We start from the raw sequence: 23,004 nt of genomic DNA, 5'->3' as shown, positions 1-23,004 counted from the left end.
AGCTAGCACTTGAGTCTTGAACTATAGTCAATGGAGATCGAATACGTCAAAATTAATCTGCCAACCACATCGACCTGCGAAGCTTCAAAGCCTTCAATGCATAGTAGCTAGTACCCTAGCTTCCTTTCTTTATTTGTAATGAGTGGCACAAGAAAATGAGGCACATGGACGGGCCAGCTAGGTCTTCTAAGGATAACTCTCACTACAGTACTACACACTATTTAAATTCCAATTGGTTTCCAAGTGCTCACATTCCTCATTTTAATTTATCCACTTGATTAATCAACTTGGACACCCTACATACACAGATATACTGATTTGACTTAACAAATTAAATGACTCGTGTGTGGTCCATCTTGTCAAATATTGAATCACTCCATGAAAATCTGCTATTTTCCACTATGAAAAATACTTGATCTTAGAAACCATAACTTTCCTTTTTCTTCTTGATGGATGTGTATTTGTTTTTTTTTTTTTTTTATTTAGTTATTTTGGGAATGGATTAAACTTTTGACTTAATCTTATACTAATCCCTTTGTTTGTACCTTCCTCGTCATTTATGCTAATCTCAAAAGCTTTTTGATCGATGTAATGTTATTGTTCGCTATGAAGTTCAAGTTGATTTTAAAAAATTTGGTATAGTATAAAGGCATAAAGCCCTTCATTTGCAATATAATTAACTCAAAGATAATTGATCTCTAATTTTAGAATAGGTATGATAGTTTTTTCTTTTAATTGGAGGGAGGGGGGAGATAAACTTAAGACCTCTTTCAATATTGAAAAGAAAAATATCAATCACTAAATGGTTTAGTATATTGAGAGATGAAACTTGGAATAACGAAAAAAAAAAAAAAGTATCATCCAAATAATGGCTACAAATTTTTTTTTTTTTTGAAGGAAAGAAAAATCGAACTTGAATGTATGAGGCAAATTTTACCCTTTCTAAATTGGAATATCCCAATAACTGTTAAATAATGATACATTAAACAGGTGAAAGCAACAAATATACTTATTTTTCTTTTGGCCGTAACAATATTTATTTTTAAGATCGGAATAAGTAGCTAACCTGATAATGACTCTTCAGTGATTATGATACTAGTACTTGGAACTATTGAGATCGAATACGTCAAAATCTGCTAACACATCTGCGAAGTAAGCTTCAATGCAATACTAGTAGTATCATTCCTTTCTATATATGGTAGGCCATGACAGCAATCTTGTTTGTAATGAGAAGAAAATGAGTCCCATGCATGGGCCAAATGGGTCTGCTAAGGATAACTCATACACTATACTACACTTGTACTATTTAAATTAAGCATATCAATTTCATTTGGTTTCCAAGTGCTAGCTTGCTCACATATATTCCTTATTCTAATATATTGCTCTTTATTAATCAACTTGGTCCAAGCTTGGACGCCCAAGACAATGATTTGATTTAATGAATATTTATCCTTAAACCGAATGTACGTAGCTAGCTAGCTAGGATTAACAAATTAAATCACACTTGTAGTTGATCCACTTGTAGACGATGAATGTGCCCTACAGCGATGATTCACTAAGTTAAACTTGATTTAAAAACTTTGTGGTATGGGTTAAACCTTTCATTTGCAGTGTAATTAACTCAAAGATTGAATCTTTAGTTTTAGAACAACTCTTCATATAATTGGTTATAAAAAAGTACCATCCAATTAATGGGTACATACGGTATATTAAATAGGTGAAAGCAACAAATATATATTGATGAAGTTTCTATTCTTTATAAACCGACAACGAAATTGTTATTTTTCATGTGGGATTAACGTCATTGGGTTATTAAAATGTCAGTGGATAAAATTAAGAAATAATTACTCTCTACTACACTTTACTTATTGTTTGTAACATGTAATACACATATTTAAAGAGAGCTACTATTTGCACACCTTTTTTTTTCTTTTTGCACACCCCTATTAGAAAAAAAAAAAAAACTAAAAAAAAAAAGACAATAAACCCCCTCCCTTCTTTCCCTCTCTTTTTTCTCTTGTTCACACCCCCCTTCCCCTGTTTTTTTTTTCTTCTTCTTCTTCTCCAACCTTCCCCCAGCCAGCCCCTCCACCCAACCCACCTAGCCCCTCAACCCCTCACCCGACCCACCCCTCCCTCCCTCCCCCTCCCCCTCCCCCTCCGGCCTCCCCCCTCCACCCAACCCACCTAGCCCTCCAGCCCCTGCACCACCAAAACAGCCACCACCACTACCACATTCTTCTCTCTCTCTCTCTCTCTCTCTCTCTCTCTCTCTCTCTCTCGCGCCCAAGCAAATAGAAAAAAAAAAAAAAAGGGTGGCAGGTGGTTCGGCACTGGTTCGTTCGGCGGTTACCTGTCGAACGAAACCGACGGGTTCGGCACTGGTCTGCCGAACCACTGCCACCTTTTTTTTTTTTTTTTTCTGCTTGGGCGAGAGGTGAGACCACCACCGGTCACCTCCTCATTTTCTCTCCTCTCTCCATTTCTCTGTCTTGTCTCTAACAGAGCCAAGCTGCTGCCAGCGCCACTCCCGCGTCGCACCGTCGAGCTTCCACCCCGGAGAAGTGCCCAGCTGCTCCATCGACGATGCGACCAGGCAGTTGGGCGGGCGGGTGTTTGAGCTCAGTGCTGCACAAGGTGGCTGGAAGGAGTTGGAGCCGGCAGTTCGGCTTCGCGGAGCTTGCAGGAGAGGTGGTGTTGTGGGGAGGTGAAGTCGCGAGAGAGAGGAAGGGAGCTAGGAGAGAGAATGTGACGGGGATGTGGTGCTGCCGGGGAAGAGAGAGGGAGGAAGGTGGTGCAGGGAGGGTGCGGGAGAGATGGGCTGGGTGGGTCGGGTGAAACGGGGGGAGGGAGTGAGGTGGTGCTGCTGCATGCGGGGAGGAGAGAGAGAGATTGAGGAGGGTGGCCGGTGCTGCATGCAGGGAGGTTGGTCGGAGAGGGAAGGGGTTGAGGGGCTGGGTGGGTTGGGTGGAGGGACTGGCTGGGGGAGGGTTGGAGAAGAAGAAGGAAAAAAAAAAAAAAAAACAGGGGAAGGGGGGTGTGAACGAGAGAAAAAAGAGAGGGAAAGAGGGGAGGGTGTGTAATGAAATGAGGGTATTTTGGTAATGGGTTGGGTGTGTGTTGAGAGGTTTTGAATTTGAGGTAAGTGTGTGGGGTGTGTAGGAGAAAAAAAGAGAAAAAGGGTGTGCAAAAAGAAAAAAAGGGGTGTGCAAATAGCAGCCCTCTATTTAAAATATTTAACAATCAGGTCACTTTGAGAGTGGATTGGTTACTCATTTCTTAGTACCAGTTTGGTATAGGCCTTTTATCTTAGCTATCCAAGCAATCCAATGGTTGCTAATTTTTTAATTTTTTCAAAACTCTCTCACGTATCTCTCTCTCTCCCTCATTTCTGAAATTTATCTTCTCTTTCATCACTCTCTTTCTCTCTCCCCAAGCACTCTCTTTGTTCTTTCTTGCTCTCCCTCGCTGCAACTTTCCTCGACGGCGTGTGTGTGCATCCGGCCATGGATGGCGACGAGAGAACCACCCATGAGTTCATCTCTCTTCCCTTTTCATCTCTATGAGCTCAGAACACCCAGCAACCTCCAGACTCGATCGGAGCCCCGATGTTGACTCTGATCTCGGCCTTGTCGCAACGTTGCCGAAGAACAAGCCAAGTTCCTCACTATAACAATGCCTAGAAAGTTATTGGGGAAGCCAACTCCACTCTCGTGCCTTCCTTATCAGTAGTGGATTCTTGATTTTTTTTTGTTTAGTTCAGTTTTTAGAACTGCAAGTGAACTGAAACTGCAAAAACTGTAATTTCTGGAACTGCAAATGAACTGAAACTGCAGCTTCCTTATCAGTAGTAGGTTCTTGATTTTTTTTGTTTAGTTCAGTTTCTGGAACTGCAAGTGAACTAAAACTGCAGAAACTGTAATTTCTGGAACTGCAAATAAACTGAAACTGTAGTTTATTGGAGTTGCAGACTTGCAGTTGCAGTTACTAACTACAAGTGAAACTGCAGTTTATTGAAGTTGCGGACTTGTAGTTTCAGTTTCTGTTTTTTGGTGATGCGTTGATGCTGGTATTTTAGAAGATGTCTGCATGTTATGTTTTTGTTATGTCTATTTTCGGATAGTATTTTGGAATCTAGTAGTGGTGTGGTGTCCGCAAATGAAGAATGAGTTTGTGGTAGTTGGTCCGCAAAGGAAGAATGAGACTTTAGGTGGTTTTGATTAATAAAATTATATGCCAATATATGTATATTAACGGACTCTAAAATTAATTGGAATTGTTCAAATATAATAAATCATGTAATATAATTATACACCTCACAAAGTCCACCTTAATTTGGTAGTTGTTTTAGTAGTTTTCTTTTGTCATTGACTTAGCACATTTTCCTTTGACCCAATCATTAACTCTGAGATGGAACCATTTTCATTGGCTTAATGGAGTTGCTTAAATTCTTTATATATAAGAATTCCAGCTGAGAATGGTGGGCACATCCTGTCCGTCGATCTGGTATGCTGCAACTGGTCAATGGCCGCTGCTAAATCATTGACGAATCAACTAATCAAAGTGAATAATAATAATTAAACAATCTTATCCACAGTCCACAGTCCACAGTCCACAGTCCACAGTCCACAGCAATCTATGTTCTAGACTTGAAAAATATAAAACAGAGTGGTCCTTCAATCAAAGACCTAGGTTGCGGCGTCTTTATATATATTATTATAGCCTAGAGTCTATAGAAAGCGTGCATTTGGGTTGGCAAGGTAAAGGTTTGAAATTGGATTGGGCCTAACAACCCTATAAAAAGGCCCATGTCCATAATAAAGAACGGGAAGAAAGTAAGAAACTAAGAGTAATGTCTCAAATCCTTTTTATATGGTTTTGATTAGTGTCTCATTTGAAAAAGTAAAAGGACCCAAATTCCAAAAATAATATCATTTGATGAGTTTTGTTGGGACACAGATTTGTCATCAATAAATAAATGAGTTTTGTTATTACCATTGTGCTAAAGTATTTACAATTTCTGCTATGTTGCTTCTATTAACAAGTGAAGAGCGTGATACAATTATTTTAGCTGGTGTTAAATATGAGAGTGAAAGTTCTTGTGATTGGCTGCTAAGGGTATAATCAACATAGTTGTCCAACACAAAGAAGCTTCAAATAATCAATATAATATAATCAATATACTATAACATCATGTTGTCTCAAAATAATGAAATGAAAGACCATTCAAATAATGTCTCAAAATAAAATAAGATTTCATGCCTACAAGGTCAGAGCTAACGAGTAGCAAAAACAATTACAACTTCAAAAACCAAAGTGTTGCTGTCTTTAATCTTCTTCACGAACATATGCGTCGGGGATGCAGAGCTTGAAGCGATTAGGGCCAAATGAAATTTTTTATTTTTTTCACTAACATACAAAATTAATATCATTTGATGCAGAAATACAAGTAGTTCATATTGCTATGAGAAAAAATATTTTGAGCTTGACATATTGTATCGGACTCTCCAAACAATATGTAAAATACATGCATTATAAAAAACAATGAATCCAATGCACTGTTGGAGTTACATACTGTCTTTTGGAGATGATGCATATGCATCAAGGTCATACATCCTTTAAATAGGTGGAGGTGAGGTGATGATGTCGTGTTAGTTGTTACTTATCCTGCTTGGTTTGTCACAATGTCTATATATAGTTTTTTGAACTTTGAAGTTATCTCCTAATCAATTGACATTTGTTTTATAATTCTTTCGGTGGGAATTGTTTCCATCCCTCGACATATATGAATGATATATATGCCAAGAAACAAAAGTGCATGGCAAATAAAAATTACAAAAACAAAAGTCTCTTTATACCTTTTTTCTTTTTTCAATTGGAACAAAAGTCCCCTATATGACTCGTATTTGGTAGGAACTGTTTTATAATCAAAGTCCCTATTATTAATAAAAATCTTATGACATCTCAATAATAATGCTTTTCTTTTTTTGATACTCAATTATGGTGCTTAATAACATTTTATTTAATTGATTGAGCCACCAAATATGGGCAATATACAAGCTGTGGTGCACCATCATCGATGGTGGTAGACCCCACTCTTGTCCATTGATCTCTCTTATAAACTAAAAGAAAAGTAAAGAAACCTTGAATATTCAAGTATTTACTTCTTTTTTTCAAACGGCAAAACTCAAGTATTTACTTCTTAAGGTAAAAATATAAAACACATAGATACGTTTGATATCATTGTCCAAATAATGTTATTGGACAGGAATGCATATTATGGGTTCTAATAATGTTAAAGTATCATGAGTCTAACTCACTTTTAAACTCGGGTTCTAAAGAATGAATTTATACATTGTACAATTCAATTGTATGAAAAATTAATGGGTGTATCTGATACACCATCATGTAGAATAATTAATTTAACGTGTAAGTGTATTATTAGATAATATATTTATATTAGTAGGGTATAGTATTAATAACATTCACTCATATTATAACACGTTTGATTGGTGACACTACGTAGTGATGTATCAGTTACACAGAATAATTTCTCCAATTGTATCATGACAACTTGAGATATTTAACATGTCTTATGTTGATACAAACTATTAATAAGTGCCTTACATCAATACACTTCTAAATATGTGTCTTAAGTTAATTTTAACACCAAAACATATGTCCTAAATGACAAAAGTTCTCAACTTATTAATTATAGTCAAATTGTTATGAATATTTCAAAACGAATTATAGTTCATATATGCAACTCATAATCGTTGTTCTTAAGAGAAAAAAAAAAAAAAAAAAAAAAAAAAAAAAAAAAAAAGCTCATAATTGTTGCGGAATTATTAATTCCAGTTAATTCCAAGGTTTTCGTTCTTAAAAAAGAGATCATATTCGAGTAAAAGTTCATGTCCATCATCACCGTTTCAATATATCAGCCTTGCTTAATACAACGATTGAGTACGTGTGACCCAATGAAACACCAAAACGCGGACGACAAAACCGCATGAATCATCTCGATCTAATCAGGACCGTCCGATGGGAAAAAAGCGAGTCCACTTATGTGAAAAAGCGTAGCAGCAACACACAAAATCGTATAATAATACAAATAAAACCTTTGCCATTTTGTCATTCATGGAAACAAATACACAGACGGAGAGACACAGAAAGAAGACAGAGTAGAGTCAGAGAGAAAGAGAGAAAGAGACAATAAAGTGTTTGGCATGAAGAATGGGAAATCATTGCTGAGTTCGCTCTGTTTAGATTTAGAATTAATTTGATTAATTTTTTTCTGTGTTTTTTATATTATTGGAAGTTAAATTCGGGCTCCATAGGGGTTGTTGATAATGGGTCAATGCATATCTCTTCAAGCCAAGCGAAGGCAAGGGTTGGATGGTAATTCTGTTGTCTGCACAAGGAGGCATGGATGCTTGAGCATGGCAAAAGAGAAAAGATCCAGGTTCTATATTGCTAGGAGGTGTGTGGTGATGCTACTTTGTTGGCACAAATATGGAAAATATTAATGAAATTCATCCTTTCTTTCTTTCTCTTGGTTTTAGTTGTTCAAATGCTCTCTCACATTTTTTATCGACCTCACATTTGCATTCCATGCTAGAGAAGAGTAATTTCCTACTCTATATATCTGAGTAGCTTTGTGTTTCACTCTTCCCCATTCATGAAATTCATGGTTCAATATTTGGTATGTAAGCCTCTCAGGAGGCAGAATCTTAATAAAGCTAGCCAATTGGAATAGGGAACAATATGTGCAAAGCTAAAGCAAACAAAAATAGCATGTTTAACCACTTAAACAATTCAATACTCTAATCACTTTAATTCTTGTTGGTATACAATTAACTTTTTCCCTCTTAGAAGGTTCTTAGGGATGAATGCATCCAAACAAGTCCTCCTGATTCTTTGTCAAGGTGAGTCCAAACAGAATATACCATGGCATAGCTTTCCACGCTCCAGCTAATGAAATCACCCAGAAAGAGATAAAGGGTACAGAGGAAAATGAGCCAAACAAAGGCTTAGTACCAAAATAACCCCATCAATCATAAAACGGGTGTGCTTTAATTCTTATTCTCTCCAAGCAATAGTTGTCATACCTCCCATGCATGATACATGGTTACATAACTTACATATATATATACTTATATGCCTCTTCTTGGACCCATTTGATGGAACTCTAGCTAGTGGTGTAGACAAGTAATTAAGAGGCAGTACCAAAGAAGTTGTTTTCAGAATATATATTGGTGCACCAATTGGTTGATATGATCCGTACACAATTGGGTTAATTAATGACAAACCAAGCAAATTAAACTAATTAACCCTTTTGGAGTTTAACCTTACACCATGTTAACATTAGCAATGGGTACAAAATGGTGTCTCTGTTACTACTTTAAGAATTTCAAAATGAATCTGTAATGTACATCCATCAGCCAGCAAAGAATGTTGGGTGTACCCTTTGATACAATTAAAAACAAACTTGTGGATTATTTCAAAGTGCACATTAATTAAGCTAAACTCCAAAGCTCAATACCTTTATATATTGCTATTCCTACTAAGTTAGTCCAAAATTTTTCCAAAGCTTCTTTCCTCTCTTTCAATCTCAATGAATTCTACCGATGTTCAATTTAGTGATCTCCCACCGGGGCTCAGGCCAGACGAAGCGTCACCATTTTGGAACAACAAAGGAGACAATGCATGGCAGCTAATAGCAACCACCATGGTGGGCATGCAAAGTGTTCCTGGCCTTGTTATACTCTATGGAAGCATGGTGAAGAAGAAATGGGCAGTGAACTCAGCCTTCATGGCCCTATATGCCTTTGCTGCAGTCCTCATCTGTTGGGTGCTTTGGGCCCATAACATGGCATTTGGTACCCGGGGAGCCGGAATAGTAGGCAAGCCTGGTTTTGCTCTGAGCCAAAAGTATGTCCTCCACCAGTATAGCAATTTTTATGTTCCAATGGCTGACTATGTGTACTATGAATTTGTTTTTGCTGCCATTACTGTGATATTGCTTGCCGGGTCTTTGCTTGGGAGGATGAACTTCTATGCTTGGATGTTGTTTGTGCCAATGTGGCTGACCCTGTCCTACACAGTTGGGGCTTATAGCATTTGGGGACATGAAGGGTTTCTTGAGAAACACATCATTGATTATGCTGGTGGATATGTGATTCATCTTTCTTCTGGGGTGGCTGGTTTCACTGCTGCTTATTGGGTAACTGATATGCAAATTGCAAATACCCTTCTATGCTTATTGCCTGTTTGTTCTTTTGTTTGTTTCTTAGTAATTTGGTGATGATCATATAATAGGTAGGACCAAGGCAATCACATGACAGGCAACACTTCCCACCAAACAACATAATTCACATGTTGGGAGGTGCAGGGTTTTTATGGCTTGGGTGGACAGGCTTCAATGGTGGCTCTCCATTTGCAGCAAATGGGATTGCATCTTTGGCCATTATCAACACCCATGTCTGCACTGCCACCAGCCTTTTGGTGTGGGTTTCGCTGGATATGATCGTGTATAAGAAAAGCTCTGTGATTGGTGCAGTTCAGGGGATGATCACTGGCCTTGTCTGCATCACACCTGGTGCAGGTAATTAGTCCTTCATGTATTGACATAGTTTGAAATGTTATGTTATCAAACTGTCAATCTGAATTATTGATTAGGTGAATTCTTATGTTTTCACGTGTGGTATCAGATTGATAGTTGGACAATATAAACATCCAAGATATATGATATATTTGATAGGAGAACAGTATCACATATATGGGTCACATAACATGAACATTCTTTTAATAAGGCCATATAAACTGTCATTCAAGAACATGTTTTTGGAATCAATTTGTAACTTTCTACAAAACAAGACAACAAAAGCATGATGATTATTATGAATGGGGGTTTTGATTTAAGAAAGTAAATACAAGCAATTTTGCAGCACACCCACCAAATAATATATACAATGAGCAGGAATTGTGGAGCCTTGGGCAGCAATACTAATGGGAGCAATGTCTGGTTCAATACCCTGGTACACAATGATGGTGTTGCATAGAAGATCAGCCTTCTTCCAAAGAGTGGATGACACATTGGGAGCCTTCCACACCCACGCAGTGGCTGGGGTCTTGGGGGGACTCCTATCAGGCTTCTTTGCAAAAGCCAACCTCCTGAATCTGATGTTCCCAAGTGACCATAAGTACAAACCGGGCTTGCTCTACTGCATCCTTGATGGGAAGCCAATGGATGGTCTCATACAAATGGGGTACCAGATTGTTGGAGCAGCTTTCATCATCATATGGAATGCTGTGGTCACCAGCTTCATTTGCATTTTGATTAGTCGCTTTATTGATCTTAGGATGAAGGAAGAGGACCTTGAGATTGGTGATGATGCTGCACATGGAGAAGAGGCCTATGCTCTGTGGGGTGATGGTGAGAAGTTGCCTACAAGGGCGATTCGGATTCCTTCCATCCTCCGGCGGCATAAGTGAAGTTTGTAATGGGAATTCAATAAGTTGAAGTGCTCTCGGTCCTCCTTTTATCGTTGAAAGAATGCATACTGAAACTCTCGTTGCTGGCTGCTGTTTTGGTCCATATGATCTTCTTCTCTTGTTTGTCAAGTGTAAATGTTTATATTTGTGAGGAATATAGTTGCTCTGAGCATTGTGCATACAATAATGACTAGTCATTCAACCAGTAGAAAACATGATAGTCTATTTGTCACCTATCCTTGTATATCTGATGGGTTACAAATTGCAAGCCTATTTGGGAGATTTCTATTATATCTAAGCATATAGTCAGGCATGCCCCATGCGTGCGCGCAAGGCGCACAATTTCAAAGCAGACTTCTCATTTATTAGATGGAGAAGATAACCAAGAATTGTGATCTGCTGCTGAACTTACTCTAAGTCAATATGCGTTCTCAGTATTTATACATCCGCCCCATAAAAGACACCATAATGGTTGCAGTTGTTGGATAGCCCAGTTAGAAGGGTCATGAAATTGTCCAATCCGCACCCAAATTCGATCCCCCTCCCCCAACAAAAAAAAAAAAAGTTAAGTATGGAAGGGCCGTGGCATTACAATTCTGATAATTTGAGCAGTTTTTCTTTTTTGGTGGGTACAATGCGAGCTGCTTTTATTGGAAACAAAGGTAAGTACGGAAAAATATGCTAGACGCAGAGGGAAGATCGGTTATATTCAGCTTTATTCTCATATTTTGTGCATTTAGTGGAAGAGGAGAGAGATCATATAAATAAATCAGGCCTTGAGATGGTTGAGCTTTTGAGTTTCAAGTTCAAAGCTTTTTGTATGTAAACAATGTAAATGTCAGCTCAAACATCAGCAGAAGTAGAGCACTGCATAAATCTAATAATATATCACTATCTTAGAAACAAGAGATACTTTCTATTAGATTCAAAATAAAGTAAAGGCAAACACAATATCATTCTTTCTTGTCTTACAACATTTTTCTAAGATTTACAAACTGTGGATGTGCATCTCCGAAGAAAACTGACTATCATTATGGCTTGAAGAATTCATCTGAATATATGATTTTACATACACATATTTAGGGGAAAATAATTTACAGTAGCTGTACATTCAATTTCTAGAAGTTCCCTCATTTATCCAATAATTCATAATGGTGTTCCTTACACCATAACCTTTCTACTGAAATGCTATGCCCCAAAAGTCTAGTAAGGCAGGCATAAATGCATAGAAGCAGCAACTTATTAGAAGTGGATTCACCCTATATATTGATTAATGCCCTTGAATTGACTTGAGAAATTCGACTAGTTTGTCTCTCCACATGGCTGCAGGAACCAGTCATTAATTTACAAATATATCCAATGTATATAAAAGCATGCATCAGGCAATCTGAATTCTGAAGCAAATTGATGAAAAGAAAAACAAAGTAAAAAAGAAGTCACATGACTTAGTACTTGGTACATACAAAATTATGTAGTCAGAAAAAGCAGTGGATGAAGTCCTAAAAAATTACCTGCATCATTATATCTTTCCTCTTTGATAGCTAAATTGATGTTCTTCACCAAATCAAGTTCTTGAACTAAAAAATCTGGACCCTCTGCAGCACTGAAAATAATATAACTAATGATTAGACCCATAAAGAAACAGATGAATCAAAATTGAGGCCCCCAAAATACAACTCAGTACCTGTCAAGAGTTACATCATAAGTAGAAATTGTATCGCGCACTCTGCCTGTCCCATAACTGATTCTTACAGCATCTGTCAAGACAATCTGTTTATTTACATATATGGGTACCTGCACACACAGTAAATACCACTCAAAATTAATAGTAGCTTAAAAGAAAAGCTCATCCGTATACCAATAGATTTCTTGCTTGCACATGCATGGACATAAAGTCTATGAGCAGTTTTGTTGAGGAAGGCAAGAAAGGAATATATACCTTGCATCTATGTGCGACATTTATGGCATCTGACGGACGCGCATCCACACTAAGAATGCCATTTCTGCCTGGCTGCAGATAACAGGAACCTCGATGTCATAAAGTTGCTTCACTTTGTTAAAAAGACTAAGACTTAACTTATAAGGTCTTTACCACCTTGCTAAAATACAATCTGGCCAAGTAGGTATTCAGCACTCTTTCTGTAATTCTCACCATATTCACCTGAATTGAAGAGGTGGCAAAAAAAAAAAAAAGAGAATGATAACCTGAATGGTTTTACACCCCACTTTCAACTTAGAAAATTAATTTAGTAGAATCAAAGTGCAATGCTACCCATTTGAGATCTAAGGACTATGAATGTCTTCTTAAGTTAAAGAAACATACATATCCAAATTCCCTTCTTACCACTCACTTTTTCTAAAATCTAGCTGATAGTATTCTTATAGACAGGCAATAAATACAAATGGATTGCTAAAGCAGGAAATGACTAATGACACAAGCCTTCATAATGTACTTAATACATGTAAAGAATTAGCTCCATACTTGATAGCCAAGTTTTTCGACGAGATTTCTAACAAACTGGAATTGATCTGGGGAATCCTGCAGCAAGAACAGTTTTGGGATCAATATACATTTTACATAAGAAGGCGATCAATTTAATTACAGAGCTCAAACAGTTACCCCATTCTCATCTTCCCATTGGACATCCATGAGATTTTCTATGGCAAATTCACCTGAAACATCAGATAAATACAATTAATGACCACAGGATGTGAATTATCCGACTGCTTAAGCTAGAAATTATATTTATATATATGTATATAATTTTTTTTTATACCTACAACAATTGGAAGCAAAAAGTCCCCATCGCACGAAATCTTTAGAAAGATTGTAGGACTTTGGAAACGCTGGACAAAGTTTCGGCCTAATGAATCGAAAACATTTCGGGGTCTGCTTGCTTGGACTGAAAAGGGATGCAATTTACCAGAGGACTGCCATTTCGTCTCCTCTTGAAATCCTCTCCTTCGCATACGGTAGTGAGATATAGTTTCTGCACTAATTAAAAACAAATAACAACTCCAAAGATGAATACCCGATTCACTCAATTGGAAAATTACTTTACTTTAGACAAGAAGATTCGAGAAAAAAGAAAACTGAAGAAATCTAGGCATCCATCCCAAAACCAATTGGCAATGAGAGGAGTAGCCCAAACCTTTATAAGCCACTAGCAAGGTCCTTCACATTTTCAATGTGGGACTTTTCTCAACACGCCCCCGCACGTGTGGCGTCATTTAAGCCTAACACGTGGACAATTTATATTGGGTGACGTGGGAGCACGTGTGGCCGTTAGGCGCATCACGTGGATAACCTGCTCTGATACCATGAAGAAATCTAGACATCCATCCCAAAACCAATTGGCAATGGGAAGAGTAGCCCAAACCTTTATAAACCACTAGCAAGGTCCTTCACATTTTCAATGTGGGACTTCTCTCAACAAAAACTTGCTCAGATAGCATATATACACACTGCAAGAATTAAAAACAAGTCCAAGTCCAAGGATAAAAACCCGATTCACTCAATTAGCAAATTACTTTATTTTAGATATCTATATGTATATATACACACACATGAACAATTTATTTTACATGTATTCCCAGATTGTCATTGCACAATTTAGGCAAAACACTTCGTTTTTTGGACGAAAAAGTAAGTCTTTCAGCAGAGCAACAGAAGCAAATCAAAATCAATTCAAACAATTATCATATACACATATATAAATGTTATATATATGTATATATGTGATCATAGATAGTGCAAAGGAGAGGAGTTGGGACCTGAAAGGAGGAGCGAAGCTTGGAGATAGTCGTAATCTTGATGATCGGCACTACTGGATCTGCCATGGAACGAAGAGCTGCAGGTAATGCGGATCGATTTGAGTCCACGACACCGTTTCGTTCTGAAACCTAATCGAACCACCAAGGCGAAGTGGCGGGAAGACGAAGAAGAAGAAGCAGCAGGCCAAGTATTTGGGATCGAAAATACGGCATTTGAGTGATCCGTCACATACAATTGAGCTCCCAGCATTATAGATATAAAAATTAATAAAAGAAATATCTGAGAGAGAGAGAGAGAGCAGGAGAGAAAAGAGAGCTGAAGAAAGAGAGTTGTTAGTTCAGTTTTCAATTATATGGCGGTTTCTTTCTTGATTCATTTGCTTATATCAATGAGAATTGATAATATTCCCTGCTTGTCCGCCCAGTTTAATACGTCAACTTTTCTAATGTATTGTTCTATTTTATCCATCTGGAAACACGTGCCCTCTACAAATTCTATTTGGTACCCTTCCGAAATTGAAGTCACATAAACTGTTATAAGTTGGAAAAGAAGGCTGCTATATGTACATTATTTTTTATTTTTTATTTTTATTACACATCCTTTTCTCTTTTTTAGTGAATTACAATTTTAACTTAAATCTAAATGACCATAAAGGACAACCCTGCCACCCTAAGTCCCAACCCTACCCTGACCTCAGCCGTATTGCCCGCCACCATTGTCTCTCTCCCTCTTCCCCTCTCTCTTTCCCTCTATCTCTCTTTCCCACTTTCTCCCTTTCTCACTCTCTCTCTTCTCTTCTCTTCTTTGTCGCTAGCCTTTGCAATAGACCGGAGAGAGGAGCATAGGAGCAGAGGAGAGAGAGAGAGAGAGAGAGAGAGAGAGAGAGAGAGAGAGAGAGAGAGGAAAATGGGAAAAAGACAAAGAAAGGGAAAGTAGGCAAAAGAGTTAGACCATTGACAATAGTGCAGCCGGCGATGGGGTCAAGATTGTGCTGGGTTTTGCTTTATCTTTATCTTTTGTAATGAAGGTATTTTAAGAATTTTAAGGATGTATATTGAGAAATTGAATATATTAAAAGGGGTGTAAAGTGAGAAAAAGGTGTGTAGTGAGAGGAAGAAGGGTGTGCATATAGCAGCCCTCCTCAGAAAATCAGGATTCTCTATCGCAGTGGAGTCAATCGAAATTATTATGTTTTAACCATAACATAAAGATATGATGTAATTAATTAATTCATGTATTATAATATGGGTGGACAATGAGTTTATACTTGTATGGTATAGTATTAATAACATCTACCTACATATTATAACACATAAATTAATTAGATCAAGTGGTCGTGTTACGGTTATATGTAATATTTACTCGACTCAACCCAATCAATTTTATGAAAACAAATAAACAATCTAAAAATGAAAATGAATTTTCTACTGTAATTGTTTTTACAACTATAGATAAGCCAGAAGATAATATTTGGACTAGACCCAGATGGTTAATTATAGGCCTACGACCCATTTTGGCCCAAAGCTTGAGGGTGAGGTTGATTGGCCCAAAAACACAATTTGGCCCAAAGGTTGGGATTTTCTAGGATGCGGGATTAACTTAGGATATACTTTCGAAGAAAACCATGGTTACTGAGCTTTTGTTTCCAAAGGGGAGTGTGGATTATGAAAATTGGCACAATTAAACTCATGAGATCAAGTGTTGATTTAAATATGAAATAACCAAGAGGACTAAGAACCCATGTTTGATGATTGATAGCAAGAGGAGGTTGCTGTCACACCTCAAGTTGAAACAACGCATGCATAAGTTACATCTTGGCGCAAAGCTGTATGGTTACCTCCTCAAGCTCATCTAGAATTTGGTGAATGCACAAATTCTCTTCCCATTTGAGATATTTAAGATTTGGAGCAAAAATATTTAATGATTTGCTTCTATAATCTGCACCATCTGCCCAGCTTATATGTATAGCTTCAAGGTTCTCACAAGAGATGTTAAGATGCAATAAACCATTTTCCGCCCAAGTTTGCTGAAACTTAAAAGATTTCAAAGAGGAACTTTCGATGGTGATATTTTTTGTACCATAGGTACCTTCAAGATCTAATTCCTTAATGCATTTGCAGCAACATGAGATCCATTTGAAAATCCCTTCATCTGATATTTCAGCAGAATGTATGGATAAGTATTCGATATTAGAGAAAGAAGCAAGTGAGGGTGCTTTAGGAATCTTAAAGCCCCCAATATCCACGTATAGAGACCTCAAAAAGCGCAAAGAAAGATGGAAGACGGAAGCGAATTTGATACAAGGACCCTAATCTTATACCTCATCTTCAGAGAATTTGATACAAGGACGCCACTCAATGCGAAAGAATTTTATCTTATTAACCCCACGAAGAATCAAGAACCTATCCAAACAACTCAACAACTTTGATAAAGTTCTCTGCATTGTTTGGACGCGCAACCGAAACGAGTGAGGTCTGTTATGGGAAGGGAGGAAAGAATGTGATGAGCAACACCGTCTGGAAGATTACTGAATCTGTCAATCATACTCTCAGTAGTAGTAGTAGTACTACAAGCCCCAACCCCTTGAGGCTCATAACTTGCAGAGGCCATGTCTACCAGGAACAAAATAGTAATATCTACTACAAAAGAGAAGGGGATTCATTCAACTGCAGAAACAAAACAAAGATAAGTATCAAACTGATCACTTAATCAAATATAACAAAAATGGCAGTTGGGTTTGGGGTTCTGAACACATACCTCAATGAGATGATGCTGAGAGCTTGAGAAACTTGAAACCCAGAACTTTTCTTTGGCTTAATCGGCAGTTCAGCAAAATGTAGAATCTTGATGTAAATCAAAAACAGAAGAGGTGCGAGGTCGTGTCGCTTCTGAGAAACAAAGAGAAAATAAATGCAAAAAAAACAAAAACAAAAACAAAGAAAGAAAGACGATGATAGGATCCTAACCTCAATAACAATAGCAGACAATAGAAGAGAAGGAAACAGGGTTAAACGACTTTATCTCTCGTTAAAATTGGAATAGGAAGGAAATAATAAGTTATCGCCAACTAAAACAGAAAGTAAAATCTGCAAACTAACTTAAGGAAAGTAAATCTAAACTAAATCAATTAAAATAGGTAATTGCATATGTTAGGATCAGGAATCCTAACAGACGATGGAGACTCACTAGAGGGGCCGACGTTGAGCGAGGTGGCCCTGGAATCTCTTAATATGTCAAAAGTTAGCTCATATCTTTATTATAAAGTAAGTTTTTTTCTTATAATAGAAGTTTCTTTTTTTCTAATTTCTTTTTAGTTTTTTTTTTTAATTTGATTTGATGTAGCTAACAGAAATTTGTATTAAATACTCATTGGACCCAAAATAAAAATAAAAATACTCAATTAGGACAAAAATTTATGTATTATTTTGAGACATTGATCAAAATTTGAATACTAAAATTGAAAAAAATGCTAAAAAGATAAGTTTGATTTTATTTCAGTCTCATAGATCAAGTAAGCAATGGCAAGTTAAGTTCAATTTTGGTAAGAAATACTCGAGTCAACCCTCAATCACGAGGGATCCCTCATATAATTTTATTTAAATGATTCCTTATAAGGCCCACTCTATATAGTATTTTAATCATTTGAATTGTCTATTTACAAAAAAGTAGACAAATTTGAAATTATTAAGCTATCTCACTTTGATCAAATAAATAGACCAATAAAATATTTTTGATAAACACTTAAAATGATGATCATTTAATCAAACAAGTAAATGGTTTCTAATTTAGCAAATTTTTTTGCAATGATCATCCTGCAATAAAAACCTAAAAGGTACATTGTTCTAATCATCAAAATACAATATAGAATGAGTCCCACAAGAGATCTCGTATTTACGCTTAAATGAGGAATCCCTGAATAAAATGGACGTGTTTATACAATTATGAATAACGCAACATAAACTTGAAACAAAGCATGCATCAGTTGAATCTTGGCTCTAGCATGTCTCAATATCATTACCAGCTTTCCCACGTTTGGTTTTGTTTGCTCTAAAACTATCAACCGTCGAATACGCCTTCTTTGAAGACAAGGCAGTGGTATTCCTTCTTTGAAGACAAGGCAGTCACCGGTTGCACGGTCTTCTTCAACATGGTTGTTTTGCGCGGAGTAAGTAAGAAGAGTGAAAAGAGGGTGAGAGAGAGAGGTGGGGTGGGGGTTTACAGCTGACAGTGAACATTGCAGCAGTTGCTGAGCCTAGGCCTCACTGAAAATGAAAAACAAGATGTTTCTGAAGAGTTGGTTGTAAACTTGTAATGTTATACACTTATACATCTGTACAAGACTACTACAAGTTTAATTGACAATTGAGATGGGACAAAATAGTCAATGATAGGCTTACAGCACATTTTGGCCCAAGCTTGGGGATTTTAAGGAAGAGGGATTAACTTAGGATTTTCTTTGGGAGAAAGATCTACTGAACAATTCCATTATCAAGTTTAAATCATAACCGAAAAGAGTCATTTACTTTCTTCAACCCAGTACAGCTGGTTAGGATTGCCTGAATCCCACTTACTGACGGTTCAAAAGAAACAAAGTGCAAACAGGGGAGACCAAAATCATGGACAAGACAAGCCACATTATACTAATTCCAACATTTAAAAGTCAAACACCAGCAATCCTACTAAATAACATCATGTGAAAACAAAACAACATGAATGTCAGACTCCAAAACACAGATCATTACATTTTTTTTCACTTTTCTCCCAGGAAATACATAACCTATAGCCTCATCTAGAGCCACGAGCATACTTCCTTTCTGGGCTGCCATAGGGGGAATAAGACCTCTCCCTTCTTGATCTTCCACCATAAGGTGAGTTCCTAGGAGGAGAATAATCACGTCCGCCCCTATATGGTGAGCGTCTTGGAGACCTCCGATATCCATAGTCCTCACGACTGGAGCCCCCACCATACCTACCGCGATCACGATCACCACGCTCACCACGCTCACCTCGGTAGCCTTTCATCAATGCCAAGATAAAATATGAGATATAAGCAAAAAAAACCAGAAAGACAACTCCATTATTATTTTTCAAAAGCATATTAAACAAAATACCATAGTCCCTAGTATTTTTCAACCCAAGATAATGCCCAGGTGTTGGAGTTCTTGGCCGCTTCCTCCGGGACTGAAAATAAATATAAATCGTCAATTCTTGAATCTTCCATTATACAATTTCAAAATTAATCAAGCAACAACAAAAAACAAATTTAAGAAATAAAGGAGATACATCTTACACCAAGCAACATCATTTTTAGTAATTTATCAGATTTCATAAATATGTTTTTAATAAGGAAAACTTAGAACCTAAACAAAGTGGGAAATCTGGACACGGAAACAAGCACAGATATGCAGGCACATACGACTAGTGTCCATAACATGAATGCCAGTTATGAAATACCATAAAAGCCTGATTAGAAAGTTGTTGGTAATGTCCGTTGATTAGTTGAGACTGAAGTTGTATAGTTGTTGCAAAATAGTTGGCTATGTTTAGTTGATCAGGCGCATTTGAAAAGCTGTTTAAGCTTGCCATTGATCAAGCTGTTTCACTAAAGTTGACAGGGATAAACTCATCATCTTTGATTGCTGCCAACATAGCTGACGCAATGTGTTCTGAATATAACCAGAAAACCTCCAAGTCAAGAAAAAATAAAACCAATCAAAATGGTTCAAAGTTTACCACCATACTAAAATCACATTACCCTCTCTACAGTTATGTATCGGCCTTCCAGAACTGACTGGTTCAGATGTTTAATGCACCGTTCAGCACCTTCAACAGAGTCCATTGTAACAAACGCAAAACCACGGGAAATTCGAGTGCGAGGCTCCACAACAAGAAAACATGAAGCTACCTGAGAAAGAAAGCAAACATAAATAACAAATGCAAAATAGGGCAATATACATGAAAAGCAGAACCCAGGGCAATAAATCTTAGTGCAATAAAAAAATTTAAAAAAAACACCTTTCCCTCCTTTGAAAAGTGCTTTTCAACGTCCTTCTCTGAGACCCTTGTAGATAGGCCAGTCACATAAAGTGTATTTCCAGGATTTACAGCAGCAGTCCTGCCAAATAAAAACAAAACTTAGATGAGCACAGAAAAGTCACGGTCACAAATTGAAAGAAGGTTTGATGAGTCAATCTTAGAAGCAGATATACTACTAAAAAGCAAAACCAAAATTAACACCAACCTTCCAGGACTTCTGGACCTTGATCTGCACCAAGAAACACCAGCCATTTATCAGAAAAATCAACACAAACATCAGTCACACACGGCAGAAAAGCTAATGCAGGTTCTTATAAATTTTAAGAATTTATAGCCACTGTTTCCAAAGGTGAAGGCATAACACGAGACAGAAGCCTTTTGGGATGGGAATTATTGTGATTAAGCAATATATAAAAGCTACAGGATTGTTGTGGGTTAGCGGCTGCTGAAGACGCATTTGATCTTAGACTAATTCGATAGGGTTTTTCAGGTTATAATGGGAAGGAGAAAGAGGCTGGAACTGGGTTCTAATTTTTCTATTTAAATCCCAGGCCATACAACATTGTTTTGGCCTAGGGGGTTTTAAAGAAACATTTGTGGATGGGATAGATTCGAAAGTCATGCACCTCTTAAGAAAAAAGCAAAACAGAGGAATGCATCACATAAAGGTGCACCATGATTTTGGCTTTTAAAAACACTGATTATAAACAAGTATGGAAAACTGATTTAAGCAAAAACAAAAAAATGAACACCAACCTGCCACGACTTCTAGAGCGAGACCTGTGCCTTGGCCTAGACCAGGATCTCGATCTTGACCTAGGCCTAGACCAAGACCTGGACCTGGACCTGGACCTGGATTGAGCTCTCCATGGTTCTGGGGATCCTGAATATCTGATTTATCCATTCGCATAGCACAGAAAGTTGTGAGAAACAGCAAATAATAAAGATAAACATTGCAAATCTTGGTTGAACTCATTTCCACATAGTGAACCTTCATAATAAGTACAACAAACTCACAGCTAATATGCTCTAAGAAATAATATTTGCCTATAATGTAGAAACCCATGTTGATCATAACTGACCCAAATGGTATAATATGAACACCCTATATGTAACTAAGAGCCTCCAACATTATCAGAAACATAATGAAAATAGTAGCAAATGCTCAAAAAGAATGAAACTTCCAGGTCCCTTGATTCCATATAATTATTCCAAGGTGAAAAATTTCAAGTTTAATCTCAACTTACAAATAGTTATGCTCCAATTACAACCCCCCCCCCCCCCCCCCCCCACATGGTAAATATAAAACCTCTCATGTACATGTAAGAACAATTATCAGATTCTAACACTATCCAATTCCCATCTGCAAATAATCAGAATGCCCATGGATTTCTAAAAATCTAAGCAAAGAGTGAAAATTCTAAAACAGGGAATTTCTGCATCTCGCATGTCAAAATGCAATTTTTCTGTTTTTACATGAACATTTTAAAATGCAACTCGTCGAATCGTAAACCTATTGAGCCAATTGCAAAGTAAATTTTTTTAATTTGAACCCAGAAATTGAAAAACAGCTATTAGAAGTTTAGGGCTTACTTTTTGCGTGGAGGAGAGTCCGCCTGCACAAAATTCAAAAAAAAAAACATTTAAGTTATTTAAATTTTATTAAGCATAAATCAATAGCAGACGATTAGCTAATTAGAGAGATTACCATTTTCAGGGGCAAAGACGAAGAACCCTAGAGAGCAAAGTCGAGGAATTAGGGTTTGGGGTCAATGAGCTTTCAAGGATGGGGAAAACGCACTTTGTGCCTTCTGTCTATGTAGACTGGAAATTACAATGTATATATATTTGTCTGGGGAGAGATCCTCTACTACTAAGGCTGATTGAACCTTTTTCCGTGAGCCACGTGTTTGTGTTTGTTAGGTTCATCAATGTGTGAAATTGTTACGTATGAAAGAAAAATTGGGTGTGTGTTTTTTTTTTTGGGTTTTTATAGTCCAGATAAAAAATAAGACTAATAAGCCAGTTAATTTGCTACAGTAAATTTTAACCCGGTCCATTTTAATGAAATGCGCTTGACACGGAACCTAACAAATGCTCGGTATTGTTCACCGAGTGTTTGACAATTGTCACTGTGTAACAGTAATTATTTGAAACTGCATAAAAATGACACTTGTGAATATATATCTTATGTCTTTTCTTACATAAACATGTCAAAAACTAATGCAACCAACATAAAACACACAATTCAAACTCATGGAGTCACATCCACCCATAACGTAAAAATGACTGTTATTAATTGCCACTGTCAAATAATGGCAATTTGTCGAGTTTCAAAAAAAAAAAAACACGCTTAGCGCTCTGCACAAAAAACATGGAAGAAATTAAAAGGTGAGCTTATTTGTCTCAAAGTAGACCTATTTGACATTGCAACATTTTAGGTGAGTTTAGTTATCATTAAGAGTCCAAAAATAAATTTTAGAATCATTATATGTTTTTTTATTCATAATGATTTTTATTTATTTATTTTTCACACCAAAAAAAGTAATAAAAATATGCTAGGGTCATCAAATTTCGTAATGTTTAATTGATTCAAATTTGAATTCACTCTTAAGTTCATTTGTTTTCAATAAGTAGATATTGACATATATTAACCACACTTACACTCATCAATCATCAATCATCAATCATCGAACTTC

The 23,004-nt window shown here is 37.0% G+C and overlaps 3 protein-coding genes across 3 annotated transcripts; 1 reads left to right on the top strand and 2 right to left on the bottom strand.

Moving 5' to 3' along the window:
- Window positions 1–8,614: 8,614 nt before the first annotated feature.
- Window positions 8,615–10,494, top strand: LOC147284881 (ammonium transporter 2 member 3-like). Its single transcript, XM_086245739.1, has 3 exons — window positions 8,615–9,223; window positions 9,319–9,604; window positions 9,980–10,494. The coding sequence occupies exons 1-3, from the start codon at window positions 8,615–8,617 to the stop codon at window positions 10,492–10,494; spliced, it is 1,410 nt and encodes a 469-aa protein (XP_086101865.1).
- Window positions 10,495–11,505: 1,011 nt separating this feature from the next.
- On the bottom strand, window positions 11,506–14,518 carry LOC147284880 (Wound-responsive family protein). Its single transcript, XM_086244972.1, has 9 exons — window positions 14,269–14,518; window positions 13,272–13,484; window positions 13,115–13,167; window positions 12,977–13,033; window positions 12,590–12,655; window positions 12,434–12,505; window positions 12,179–12,288; window positions 12,006–12,097; window positions 11,506–11,817 (listed from the first exon to the last, which is right to left on the bottom strand). Exons 1-9 carry the CDS (start codon window positions 14,516–14,518, stop codon window positions 11,765–11,767), a joined length of 966 nt encoding a protein of 321 aa, XP_086101098.1. The 3' UTR covers window positions 11,506–11,764.
- A 4,356-nt stretch (window positions 14,519–18,874) lies between these two features.
- LOC147284879 (RNA-binding (RRM/RBD/RNP motifs) family protein) lies at window positions 18,875–22,114 on the bottom strand. Its single transcript, XM_086243879.1, has 8 exons — window positions 22,014–22,114; window positions 21,899–21,921; window positions 21,062–21,196; window positions 20,511–20,534; window positions 20,285–20,384; window positions 20,025–20,174; window positions 19,381–19,450; window positions 18,875–19,284 (listed from the first exon to the last, which is right to left on the bottom strand). Exons 1-8 carry the CDS (start codon window positions 22,014–22,016, stop codon window positions 19,055–19,057), a joined length of 735 nt encoding a protein of 244 aa, XP_086100005.1. The 5' UTR covers window positions 22,017–22,114; the 3' UTR covers window positions 18,875–19,054.
- Window positions 22,115–23,004: the final 890 nt, after the last annotated feature.

The sequence above is a fragment of the Dryas octopetala genome, chromosome 5, assembly GCF_963921425.1.
Source record: "Dryas octopetala chromosome 5, drDryOcto1.1, whole genome shotgun sequence".
Lineage (NCBI taxonomy): Eukaryota > Viridiplantae > Streptophyta > Magnoliopsida > Rosales > Rosaceae > Dryas > Dryas octopetala.
Note: the sequence above shows the minus strand (reverse complement) of the source record. Positions and strands in the feature narration are given on the sequence as shown.